This window comes from Microcaecilia unicolor, chromosome 9 (assembly GCF_901765095.1).
Source record: "Microcaecilia unicolor chromosome 9, aMicUni1.1, whole genome shotgun sequence".
NCBI classification, from domain to species: domain Eukaryota; kingdom Metazoa; phylum Chordata; class Amphibia; order Gymnophiona; family Siphonopidae; genus Microcaecilia; species Microcaecilia unicolor.
In genome coordinates, this window is record NC_044039.1 from 193421421 (window position 1) to 193435295 (window position 13875).

The 13875-nt window shown below is 41.6% G+C and overlaps 1 protein-coding gene across 5 annotated transcripts in view; it reads right to left on the bottom strand.

The window, feature by feature from the left end:
- The window catches only part of PPP2R5C (protein phosphatase 2 regulatory subunit B'gamma), a 289245-nt gene that overhangs the window by 181033 nt on the left and 94337 nt on the right, over positions 1-13875 (bottom strand). For all 5 annotated transcript variants that reach the window (XM_030215541.1, XM_030215540.1, XM_030215539.1 and 2 more), the window contains one exon: positions 4665-4864. In XM_030215541.1, the coding sequence (XP_030071401.1) occupies positions 4665-4864 (200 nt within the window). The remainder of the gene's footprint in view (positions 1-4664; positions 4865-13875) is intronic.

A 13875-nucleotide genomic window follows, 5' to 3' on the forward strand; every position in this document is an offset into this window, starting at 1 on the left:
GAACACATCTATGTCTCAAACCAAACCATACCATTCAATCCAATTGGGATACGTAAATGCCAGATCAGTAGTAAACAAAACAGAAACCATAATAGATTGGATCACTACAGACAATCTTGACCTCCTATTCATCACTGAAACCTGGATCCACGACCTCAAAGACCCCATAATTTTAGATTTATGCCCACCAGGATACAAAAAGAGGAGGAGGAATAGCTATAATATACAAATCCGAATTCACCATCACAACCACAGCTGAATCCATTCTGCCACAACTTCAAATCGCCTCGGTTAGAATTAATCACCCCAAACTGCAAGAACACCTCAACGCAGTCCTACTCTACAGACCACCAGGCAATTGGCAAGATGCCCAAACACACTCCATGGACTTTATCTCGAACACTTGTGTCTCTACCTCAAACCTCATCATAATCGGAGACATCAACCTGCACCTTGAAGATCTTACCTCAATAAACACCCAAGAATGCAAAGAGTTCCTACAATTATGGGATCTTCACAGACCAAACACGCAACCAACTCACACTAAAAGACACACACTAGACATTATCACACACAAATTCAAACCTGACTCCAACCTTATAATAACAGATACAAAATGGACACCCGTACCGTGGTCAGACCACTATAAAGCATTCATCTTCCTCCAATGGCGAACGAAAGAATCACTTAAACAAGAACGAAAAACCTACTCCACGAGAGGAAAAATAGATCTGGTAATATTCTGGCAACAAATCTACCACAATGGATGGACAATAAAAGCAGATACAAACCAATTCCTCCTAGAATGGGACGATAGATGTAGATCAATATTAGAATATATTGCCCCAACTCAAACCAGAACCTCACACAGAAAGAACTCAACACCATGGTTCAATGAAGAACTGAAAAAAAATTAAAACACAAGTTAGAAGGTTAGAACGAGCGTGGAATAAAAAGAAAGATGAACCCACACTTAATGCCTGGAAACAACTTCAAAGAAAATGTAAATATACTATAAGACAAACCAAAAGATTACATTACAAAACTGTAATTGGACCTAACTACAAGGACACACATAAACTCTTCCAACCTGTGAACAAACTATTAGATATCACACCAGTCACAACTAACAGTAAAGATACACCAGGAGCAGACAATCTCGCAAAATACTTTAATGAGAAAATCATACAACTACGACTTAAAATACCTGTCAGTACCAACGACTACGCCGTACTCCTTGACTGTCTAGACCCAGACCCTGGTGTATACCCAGCAGACAGAATCTGGACCAAATTTGAGATATTATCGGAGGATCTCATCTCCCAAAAGCTCAAAAGATTCGCCAAATCTCATTGCAAATTATACATATGCCCAAACAACCTTATGGCATCTGCCCCTCAACAATCGCCACTCAAAGGCAATAGATGGGGAGACCCACTGAGCAGAAATGACTTCCTGCATGGCCTCATGCACTGGAAAAAGACAGAAGCATTATTCTACTGCTCACCATTTTAAAGATTAGCAGGTGCAGGTGTAGCAGGATCAGAAGAAGAAATATTAAGAACCTGGAGAGCCTTAGGTACAGTATAAAGGAAATCATCTCTTCCCTTATGAAACACCTGCACTGAAGTGGGATCATCAGATTCCTCTGCAAATAGCTCCCCCTCCTCCAATTCCTCCTGCCTCTGTGCAGAAAGAGACTGCCCTGACCTGACTCTCTCAAACAGAAGGAGACAGGGGAGCAATAGATCCTACTTCTGAGAAATTATCTCCTCTTTGGGGCAAGGTCCATAAGTGAAGACTGAGGCAGGGAACAAGCCAAAAATCTGCAAAGGCTGAGCTAAAAAGGAACTGTCAGTTCCCCCACCAGAGTTCTGCAACATATAGGTATTATGGAGCAGCAGAATGAGTGAGGGGGTAGGACAGAAGACCCCAGCCCCAGAGAAACCTGCAGAGGCACCGATATGTGTAAGGACCTCTGATGTGTGTAAGGACCTCTGAAGCAGTGCCAGGTAAAGGAGCCACCGGCAGCGCTGCTCCTGAATCGTGCTGATGTATAAAAGGCTACTGGATCACTTTCAGCCCCACAAAGATAATGAGCCCGCATCTCTCCCACACTGGAAACTAACAAGGCCTCCTCGAACACGGTCCCTTCTGCCAGAGGAGAGCCTGAACAGCTACCTGGACACTGCCCAAATGCTGCTCTCTGCTTCTCTCAGTGGGAGCAGTTTTCAACAACTTTGGCAGCCATTGCAAAGAACACAAAAGTAAAACCGCAAATGACCCAAAGGTGAAAGAAAATTCAAAGATACACTCTCCCTGGGACAGCCAGATGTTGGGAGTCCTGCCTGCGCTGCTGGAAGCACACTCACCTCCTCTCCATCACTAAGCCCTTTATACTGGCCCAAACCAGTACCTCTCCTACAGCCAATGCTGTGGGCTTTAAAGAATTATGCCCCAAATTTTTTTTCAGTGAGAAAGGAGAATGGAGGAAGGGCTGGAGAGGGGAGAAAGGTGGGGGAGGGACCTGGTATCACCAAGTGTACCCCTAAGGCCGACACCACTCAGCCGCACACCCCAAAGCTCTACTGAACTGAGAGACCCAGAACAAGAGACCAGGAGCTTGTGAGAGATCATCCATCCGCCTATTGGGGACAGAGAATACTGACTGACCAAGGAACATACCATCCTATAGGACAGTGCAGTTTAGCGCTATCTCAACCTGCTGGTAGATGGTCACAACCCACAAGTCTCTGGATTCATCTGCTGCTGATGCTAAGGAGAGTGGAGCTTGTCAGGGGTCTGTGCTGGGACAGCTGCTTTTTAACATATTTACAAATGATTAGAGATGGGAATAACTAGTGAGGCAATCAAATTTGCTGATGACACAGTTATTCAAAGTTGTTAAATCACAAGAAAATTGTGAAAATACCAACATCCCATCTGCAGACAATCTTGCTTACTACTTCACTGAAAAAATCTCAAACCTACGCAAAACCCTACCTCAGGACAGCATGGACATTGAAAACTTCATCAATGACTTGGAACCCATGGTGAATACCCAGCGGACCGAATCTGGTCAAACTTCGCTCTCCTCACCGCCGAGACAATAACCCAAGCGATTAAGAGGTTCTCCAATACCCACTGTCAACTGGATACCTGCCCCAGCTACCTAATAAAATCCGCCCCCCACCGCTTCATAGTAGACCTTACATCTCACTTAAACTACACGCGTGCTACTAAGTTGTAAATTTAAAACAAGCCAGAGAAAATATTTCTTCATTCAACATGTAAGTAAACTCTGGAATTTGTTGCCAGAGAACATGGTAAAAAGTAGTTTGCAGGGTTTAAGAAAGGTTAGGATAATTTCCTAAACAAAAAGTTCATAAGCCATTATTAAGATGGCTTTGGGAAAATCTACTGCTTATTTCTAGGATAAACAACTAGGTAATGAAGAATAGACAAAGTAGTCCACACATAATGCACACTTAATTTGATAAGAGGGGGAGAAAAAGCCTCATAGTTTCACAAGGAAGGAGTGTGGAAATCACAGTCAACGCTTAAGAGCTGGATGATTGTCCTTTGCTGATTGATGTAATCATAGGCAAAACCCCCTCCTCCAAATTGTGCCTATATTTATGATAATAAATCTTCAATAATATTTTTTTTAACTTTTTTCAATATGCTTATTGTCCAGTTTTAAGGTGGTAAAATGTTGCTTCTCTTGACAGATCGTTCACTTAGGCCCAGATCTATTGATAAAGCCCTAGCGAAACAGGTACCTGGGTCGAGGTCTGAGAAGCCGACGGAACGCTAAGTGATTATACCTTATAGTTGATTTACCGCCTTAAAATTGGACCATAAACATATTGAAAAAAGTAAAAAGAAAAAAAATATTATTGAAGATGTATTTCAAGGATAAGCAGCATAAAATCTGTTTTACTCTTGAGATCTTGCCAGGTACTTGTAACTGGATTGGCCACTGTTGGAAACAGAATAATGGGCTTGATGAACCTTCAATCTGTCCCAGTATGGCAAAGCTTATGTTCTTATGTTATGTTCTGTACTCCTGATCTAAAAAGGTATAGACTGCCTCTGGACCTCTGGTTAACTAAGTCATACCTTCTATTTCATATGCCAGCCAAGGTCCACTTTTCTTCATTAGCATTTTACCATTAGGCCTTGCACTGCCACTGTATTATTTCCTTTTGTGGTTATTACTCTTTTTCTGTTTTTCTCTGGGAAGTTTTTCCTCGTCTTTGTATCATTAGCCATTTTGATTTATTGTATTAATGTTTAATTGCTGTAATCTGCTGAACGTTACTGTATCACTGAATGTAAACAGTTATACGTAAATCAACCCTGATAAGTCAGGAAACGTTTCTTTCCTGGGTTCTGTAGGATGATTTTGGGTAGATTAGAATTAGCTTGGCTAGTCTGAAAATTTGGATCACTCTATACATGCTCCATATGAAGACAAGGAGGAAAATGAGAACATATAGGAAGGAACCTGAAATAATGCACCTCTAGAAAGGGACAAAGTCAAAATATTTTTTTTTTGAAAGTTAGACTAGGTAGAGGAGATACGAAAAGATAAGCACAAAGCTGTGATGCAATAAAAGGATTTAAAAATATTTCTACCCTTTTCAAAAATGACTACTTACCATATGTACTACTTCTGGGTAAATAGGCTCTGTGATAACATTACGGTTATGTGTGATATATTCTACCATTTCACTTAAAGCAGCTCTTTTTACTTCTTTCCACTTTAGGTCGCTTAGTGGATCCGAAACAAAATCAAAGAGGACACAGCACTGACGTAGCTTCTGAATAAAAAGCTTTTCTTGTTCTCCAGAAGGAACATCTAAAAAAAAAAAAAAACACAACCAAAAATATTTATTAAAATGTTTGGCATTAACACAACACTTAAATTACTTATCTATTGTTAAAGTTAAGAAAACAGGACACATCTTTGGAGAGGAAAATGCACCACTTGTACAAGTTTACAAAACTAAAACAAGTTATAAATTTCACTGTTAACAGAGACTGGATATGCTATACTTCATGTATATGATCCTATAATTTAAGTGACATTTATAGCAACAGCAGTAAGAGAAGTTTTGCTATACACTATGACCACAAGAGTGCAGTCTAGAAAATGAAAATGTGGACGTTTAAGGTTGCTACAAAGTGTTTTGTCAGGATTATTACAGTAATGCTAGCAAAGACAGTTTCTGCATGGACTGTTATATATTATCACTGGACATCATGATTTCTCTATCTATAAAGGAGTACAATGGCAAGTAATTTCTGTGAAGGAGATGAATCAAATTCCACACTTCAATAACAAATGCCTTGAGCAACGTGCTAGATACCTGGCCAGTCATATGTCTGAAGCATTAGGTGATTAAGCTAGAAAATACCCATTAAAAAAAATGTGTTCATAAATCTTAATTTTATCTAATCAACAACTGAACAAGTTGTATGAGGGTTTAAAAAAAGGTTTGGACAAATTCTTGGAGGAAAAGTCCATAGTCTGCTATTGAGACAGACATGGGAAGCAACTGCTTGCCCTGCGAATTGTAGTATGGAGTGTTGCCACAATTTGGATTTCTGCCAGGTACTTGTGACCTGGCTTGGCCACGGTCTGGAAAACAGAATACTGAGCTAGATGGACCACTGGTCTGACCCAGTATGGCTACTCTTATGTTCTTACGACCCGAGTGGTTTGACAGAGTTGAAGACACAGGAACCAAAGGCTCCCAATAGAAATTAAATCAGAGGTCTGGGCACTCCCTAGGGGAAAGTGTTCTGGTCCTAGTAGATATCGGATGGACATTTACAACACCTCTCCACGAAATGGATCTTTTAATTTAATGCATTCAATATTTGGGGATATCCATGGTAAATTCAGATTCTCCATTGGATGCCACTATCGCTCTAGTTCACAAGATAGGAAAGAACAACACTACATCCCCTTAGTCAATGCAGACATCAGAATCTTGGCCTAACTTCAATGCAGATGGAATGGAATCCTTACCCAATTCCCCACACCAAACAAAGTGTGGAGGCAAGGGTCACCAATTTGATGAAATAAATTGGATGGAATCAATTCAAAGGGTGGCTTACTAAAATGGTAAATGGTCTTTGTCAGAAAACATATGGGTATAAAGATCTAAACATGTATATCTTGAAGAAGAGGCAGGATGAGGGGAGATACCTTACAGATATTTAATACTTCTAAGATATACATTTGCAGAAAGCAGAGACACCTTAATGGCAAGGAAACAAGGGGGTACTAAGATAAGGGTGAAAGGGGACAGCTGGAGACCTAATCTAAGAAAATACTGCTATACCAAAAGGGCAATGGATAAAGTGGAACAGCCTCCCAGAGTGGAGGCCAGTCCCAGTCCAAGGGTATCCAACACACAAGAAAATTTTTGATCCATGTACTCCATCACAGCAGTTCAAGGCAATCTAATGCCGAAGATGAAGGATGAGTTGCCCCCCCCCCCCCCCCCAATCCAAGGAATCCAAAACGGAGGGTCCCATCAAACCTGTGGTTAGGGCATGAAAAGGGAAGGAGGGACAGTTGGTCCCAAGAAAAAAAAATGCAACATATCTCTGAATATACATTAAACAAATGAAAATTTTGCAACCTATGGTTATTTGGCAAAAAACTTAAACCACTTAATCATGTAACCTAGGATTCTGATATGAAAATACCAGCCCTTGATCTTTCACACTGGACCATTATGGTAGTAATGGTAGATACTTTGCATCCACAGACATCCCGATCACCCAACAAGAGTTGAAGAGCAGAACTAGGGCATTTCCCCACTGAGCTTGCCATACAAAAGAATGCCCTATTCTGGATTCATTTCAGTAAACAGCAACATAATACCTCTCTAGTACCAAACATATTATGAAAGAATACAAAAACAGAAAGAAGCCTACCCAGTAAGGTTGTATGGACCCCTTATTAACCTCCCAAAAATTCAGGGACCCCCCTCCAAGTTCATCCTCACCACTCTTACTGGATCCCTTTCTCTTAGTGCCAAGCCCATCCCCATTAGCTCTCCACTATTCCCTTCCTGTCTTCACCAGCTCTTTCCCTCCTCCGTCAGCCAATCTCCATCTGCAATTTCTGCACAGCTGCTGCTTTTTCAATCCTCCACAGCCACTGCTTATCCCGCCTCAACAGAAACCTCTCTATTCTTCTCACATGGCTTACACATCAGCATGGAACATCAATAAAGCTACTTTGAAAACTGTATAAGCCCTTTTATTTCAGATTCTTATGTAGAAACATGCTTTCAGAATACCTGGCCTCAGTCACATGAGCTAAACAGCGATAGACCCCTACTAAGCATAAAATAAATTATCACAAATATTAAAAATATGCAAACGTTAAAACAAGAATTTAATTATCCATCCCATGCAACACCAAACAGCGATGCTTTTTCCTCAGAACAGTGCAAAGTGTAAATATAGGAAATGTAATTAGAGAGAAATATGTCAGTTTATGTTTTTGCAATGTGATACATCAAAGAGACTTTGATTAGCAAAATGTGAACCAAATGCAACAAAGAAAATAAGCAGAAATTATATATTATATATATACACACACACACATATACACAGTACACTCCATTTAAGTGCACGTCGGATAAGCGCACCACTGATAAGTGCAAGATTCGCTTATATGCATGGTTTAAGACCATTCCTCTGCAGGAAAGACTCTGCATAAGCGCGCACACGGTATATGGAAACCAATTGGCGCGTGACAAAGGGGCAGTAAATTTGAAATCTCGTTGGTTAACTGCCACAGGCAGAATAAGCAAAAGAATGTTGTTAGAGTGTACACTGAAGTCGTCCTCTTCGTCGCGCAACTGTAAGACTAACACTGGCTGAATGAGTTCTTAAAAAATTAGAAAACAAAAAGTCAAGCACCAATTGCTAAAGAATATGGTGTCAATCCCAGTCAAATTTCACATATCTTGAAACAGAAAGACCAGCTTCTGGAAGACTGGCAAAACAATATAAATCCACACCGGAAACGAAAACGGGCGGGAAAAGTTGAGGAGGTAGAAGATGCTCTTCTTCAGTGGTTTTCTCGAGTCAGAAGCAGACAGTTTCCTGTCAGTGGTCCACTGCTTATGGAGAAAGCTAATCAGCTAGCTGAAAGTCTTGGACTAACTGAATTCAAAGCCACTGTTGGATGGTTGGAAAGATGGAAGGAGAGGAACACATAAAATTCAAAAAACAGCATGGTGAAAAACAAGACGCTGATGACTTTGGTGCTGAAAATTGGGTTGTTTCAGTTCTTCCTACCATCTTGAACGAGTTTGCACCTTGTGACATTTTCAAAGCGACGAAAATGGACTCTACTGGCGAGCGATTCCTGATGGAACACTTGCATTCAAATATGCCGAAACTACAGGAAGTAAAACGCCAAAGGACCGACTGACGATCCTTCTTTGCAGCAATATGGATGGGAGTGAGAAGTTGCAACCACTCGTCACTGGAAAGAGCAAACAGCCCCGTTGCTTCAAGAATGTTAAGCAACTTCCTGTGTCATATGAGGCTAATGCAAATTCATGTCACTCTCAAATATATTGAACAGAGTTGGCCCCAGCACCGATCCCTGAGGCACTCCACTACTCACCTTTCCCTCCAAGCGAATTCCATTAACCACCACCCTCTGGCGTCTGTCCGTCAACCAGTTCCTAATCCAGTTCACCACATCGAGTCCTATCTTCAACCCGTCAAGTTTATTCAAGAGCCTCCTGTGGGGAACCGTGTCAAAAGCTTTGCAGACATCTAGGTAGATTACGTCTATAGCACGTCCCTGATTCAGTTCTTCGGTCACCCAGTCAAAGAATTCAATGAGATTCGTTTGGCACGATTTACCTTTGGTAAAACTATGTTGTCTCTGATCCTGCAACTTATTGTCTTCCAGGAAATTCACTATGCTTTCCTTCAGCATCGCTTCCATTACTTTTCCAATAACCGAAGTGAGGCTTACCAGCCTGTAGTTTCCAGCTTCTTTCCTATCACCACTTTTGTGAAGAGGAACCACATCCGCCGTTCTCCAATCCCACGGAACCTCTCCCGTCTCCAAGGATTTATTAAACAAATCTTTAAGAGGACCTGCCACAGCCTCTCTGAGTTCCTTCAATATCCTGGGGTGGATCCCGTCCAGTCCCATGACTTTGTCCACCTTTAGCTTTTCAAGTTGTTCATACACACTCTCTTCTGTGAACAGTGCTATATCCACTCCATTGTCATATGTACTTTTGCCAGTCAATCATGGTCCTTCTCCAGGATTTTCTTCTGTGAAAACAGAATCTATTTAGTAAATTTGCTTTTTCTTCAATATCCTGCATACCTTGCAATCGGGTTTCCGACCGCTCCACAGTACTGAGACTGTGCTTGTCACTCTTTTGTCCAACTTCAAGAGGGAAATAGCTGTAGGGAAGAGTATTTTGCTCTTGCAGTTTGACATGTCTAGTGCCTTCGACATGGTCCACCATGGCATCCTGCTGCAGCTCCTAGATTATTTCGGTGCCTGTGGAAACATACTGGCCTGGCTGAGAGGCTTTCTTACATCAAGAACTTACCAAGTAAACGACAACTCTACCTTATCACCTCATTGGAAAGCAGACTGTGGAGTGCCACAGGGTTCCCCACTATCGCCAACCCTCTTCAACATGATGTTGATTCCCTTGGCAGCGGCTCTTTGCAAACTGGGACTAAACCCATTTATCTATGCTGATGATATCACTATCTTCATCCCTTTCGAGAAAGACCTAAGTGAAATAACTAGTAAGATCCGACAAGGCTTTAACACCATGCTTGACTGGGCCAACTCATTTTGCTTCAAAATCAACGCCGAGAAAACACATTGTTTGATCCTCTCCTCTCACTTCAACAAACTCAGACCTCCTAATCACTCCTGAGCTCGTCCTGCCAATTTCGGAGTCCCTAAAAATCTTGGGAGTCATAATTGATAGATCTTTGACATTGGAACAGCATGTGAGCTCTGTAGTCAAGCAAATGTTCTTCACTCTTTGGAAGCTTAAGCGTATCCAGCCTTATTTCCCTAGAGAGGTATTCCGAAGCCTAGTCCAGTCCCTAGTTATAAGTCGTCTCGATTACTGCAAAAGTATCTATGGGGGATGCACATCCACGTTACTAAAAACATTGCAAACTGCTCAGAACACAGCAGCTTGACTCATCTTCGGTAAATCAAGATTTGAAAGTTTGAGCCCACTACGTGACAGGTTGCACTGGCTTCCTGTGAAGGACTGTATTGTTTTTAAGATCTGCGCGTTGGTGCACAAAATCATCTATGGAGACGCTCCTGCTTACATGGACACTCATTAACTTGCCGCCCAGGAACTCCCGCAAGTCAGCTCGCTCGTATCTCAATCTCCACTATCCAGCTTTTAGTGGCCTAAAATATAAGACTGTCCTCCTCTTTTTCTTATCTTAGCACTCAATTCTGGAACGGGCTGCCCCAAGTGGTCAAATTCACCCCAGATCACCCGACCTTTAAGAAGCGGGTCAAGACCTTCCTTTTCGGTAGAGCATATGCTGTGAGCCCTCCTGGTGTCGCATCCTTCTGAGCCATGGCTGCCATAGCGACTAAAATTGTCACCTTCTCCTCTCTCTCTCCCTCTCCCCCCTGTTGTTCCTCTTTCCCTCCTACGACACTAATTACTGTATTTTGTATTATTGTTGCTTAATAGACTATTATACGCCACATTGAGCCTGCCCGTGCCATAAATAAATAAATAAATAAATGTATGACTGGGGAAATTTGGAAGCAGTGGTTAAAGAAGTTAGACACTAGAATGCGGGCACAAAAGCGTCAGATTTTGTTGCTTTGTGATAATTGTGCTGCACACAGGGATGATGTCAGGCTGTCTAACGTCAAGGTAGTCTTCCTGCCACCAAACACTACCTCTCTGATCCAACCTATGGATCAGGGCATAAAAGCCAATTTCAAACAACATAATCGGGCTCTTGTGCTACGTCGTCTCATGAGCATTATGGATGACCAAACTGGCAAGGATAAACGTGCTGTTGAACTGGCTCGTAATCTATCACTGTTGGATTCCCTACATATGCAGAAAGAAGCCTGGAATCATGTTACACAGGCAACCATCGTGAACTGCTACAAGCGGGCAAGCTTTGTTAGGGATATGGAGAGGGACGAAACAGAGGCAGCTGTTGCAAACGCGTCAGATGAACAGGCTATTGACATCCCAGCCGGTGTTACTGAAGAGGAATTTCATCACTACGTAGCTGTTGATTACGATCTACAAACAGCTGACGACAGCACTGATGTCGAGATATGCGCCTACACGCAGGCAACAACGGCTGATGATGAAACAGAGAATGAAATGAGCAGTGAGGCTCATGCTGACGAAATTCAACAACCTCCTCCTGTCACGTTTGCAAGAGCGCTGGAGAGTCAACACCGTGCGGGCCTATCTGGAGGCCACTGGATGTCAGTGCTATGACAGTTTTTACCATCTGGCAGACGTAGTCTATGGCACTCACAGACACAAGAGTGTACAGAGGACTATGATTGATTACTTCAAGTAAGCCTAACGTCAGTTAACGGAGACTGTATACTGTACGTATAATAAACAGTACTGTACATATGTTTATCAGATGTCAAGCTTCTTTTTTGGGTCACAACGGTTAAGTGCACGCTCTGGTTAACTGCATGTATTTCATTGGTCCCAGACCCTTGCACTTAAGTGGATTGCACTGTATGTAAAAATCCTCGGCGTTATACTGGACCGCAACTTAACACTAGAGAGCCAAGTGAAATCCACAACAAAGAAAATGTTCCACTCAATGTGGAAACTCAAATGAGTGAAACCATTCTTCCCGAGAGAAATATTTCGCAACTTCATACAATCAATGGTGCTAAGCCACTTAGACTACTGTAATGGAATTTATGCAGGATGCAAAGAACAAATATTTAAAAAACTTCAGACCGCTCAAAACACGGCAGCCAGACTTATATTTGGAAAAACGCGGTTTGAAAGCGCAAAACCCCTCCGTGAAAAACTACATTGGCTCCCAATCAAAGAACATATTGCCTTCAAAATCTGCACCCAGTATCTCTCCACACTCGTTCTTCCCTACACCCCTTCCCGTGCACTCCGCTCCATGGATAAATCCTTCTTATCTGTTCCCTTCTCCACTACTGCCAACTCCAGACTTCGCGCCTTCTGTCTCGCTGCACCCTACGCCTGGAATAAACTTCCTGAGCCCCTACGTCTTGCCCCATCCTTGGTCACCTTTAAATCTAGACTGAAAGCCCACCTCTTTAACATTGCTTTTGACTCGTAACCACTTGTAACCACTCGCCTCCACCTACCCTCCTCTCTTCCTTCCCGTTCACATTAATTGATTTGATTTGCTTACTTTATTTTTTTTTTTTTTTTTTTGTCTATTAGATTGTAAGCTCTTTGAGCAGGGACTGTCTTTCTTCTATGTTTGTGCAGCGCTGCGTACGCCTTGTAGCGCTATAGAAATGCTAAATAGTAGTAGTGCTTCATAAAATTATCTTTGGTGAAGCCCCGGGGTACATGACAGACCTCATTGACCTACCTACCAGAAACACAACCATATCATCACGGACATATCTAAATCTCCATTACCCAAGCTGCAAAGGACTTAAATACAAATCAACCTACGCATTCAGTTTCTCCTACATTTGCACACAACTGTGGAAGGCCTTACCAAGAGCCTTGAAAACAACATACGACCACCTAAACTTCCGGAAATCACTAAAAACTAACCTGTTCCAAAAGGCATTTCTTATCGACCCAACTTAAATGCCTGAACTCTAACATAGCACAACAAAAGTACGTAATGAACATAACACAACTCTTCCGCTTTATGATCTCCTAATGTGACCGTTCCAAATGGACCCTACCACAATATCACTTTGTATTTGTTCACACCGGAGTCAGTGTGAGCCTCTCTGGTATTATGTGAGCCAAACTGAGCCTGCAAATAGGTGGGAAAATGTGGGATACAAATGTAACAAATAAATAAATAAAATTTTATATTACATATATATTCATATAAATTAATAGAGAGAGGATTAAGTCACCTCACCAGAGGAAGTAGAAGGCAATATAATAAAATAACAGTGATAGGGCTCCAAATTTTATAGAAGGCTTAGAACTGAGGACTACATCATAGGTTCTCCTTAGCTATTTCTATCCCTTCCAAAAAGGATTGCAATTGGGATGAATCAAAAGTAATCCATATTTACAGGGAAACTTTAATTGACATTTAGCTCTCAAGGATATAACGTGTGGTCTATAAGCAAGACATTTCTTTCTCCTAAATTGTGTAAATTTAAAAGTATTCAGAAAAATAGCTATCTTCCCACATAAAAATTTACATATCAGAAGATCTAAAGAAAAGACGCAACAAATGACATTTGTATCTTACATGATAATTATTTCCTTCAGTCAGCTACACTGTTCTGAACAATTGGGTTACCAGCAGATGGAAGTTACCGGTGACCTCACCAGTATTAGCTGGTAGTACTTCCTGGAAAGAACCACTATGCATCTGCCAAAGTAGCAGAAGGTCCCTTTTTGTAATGCATTCATCCCCTATCAACCACAGCAGCTGCAATGAACAGCAGACAAACATAAAATCACCGAGTGGCACGTGCTACCCTGCATATTCCAGGATATAGCAATATTAATGGAACTTGTAACAATTGTTATTTAATACTTTACATTTTTCTTACTTTAAAAAAATAAACAAACACACCACTAAAAGGGAAATTGCATAGCGCATCCAGATTCCTGGACCCAAGTCTTCCAA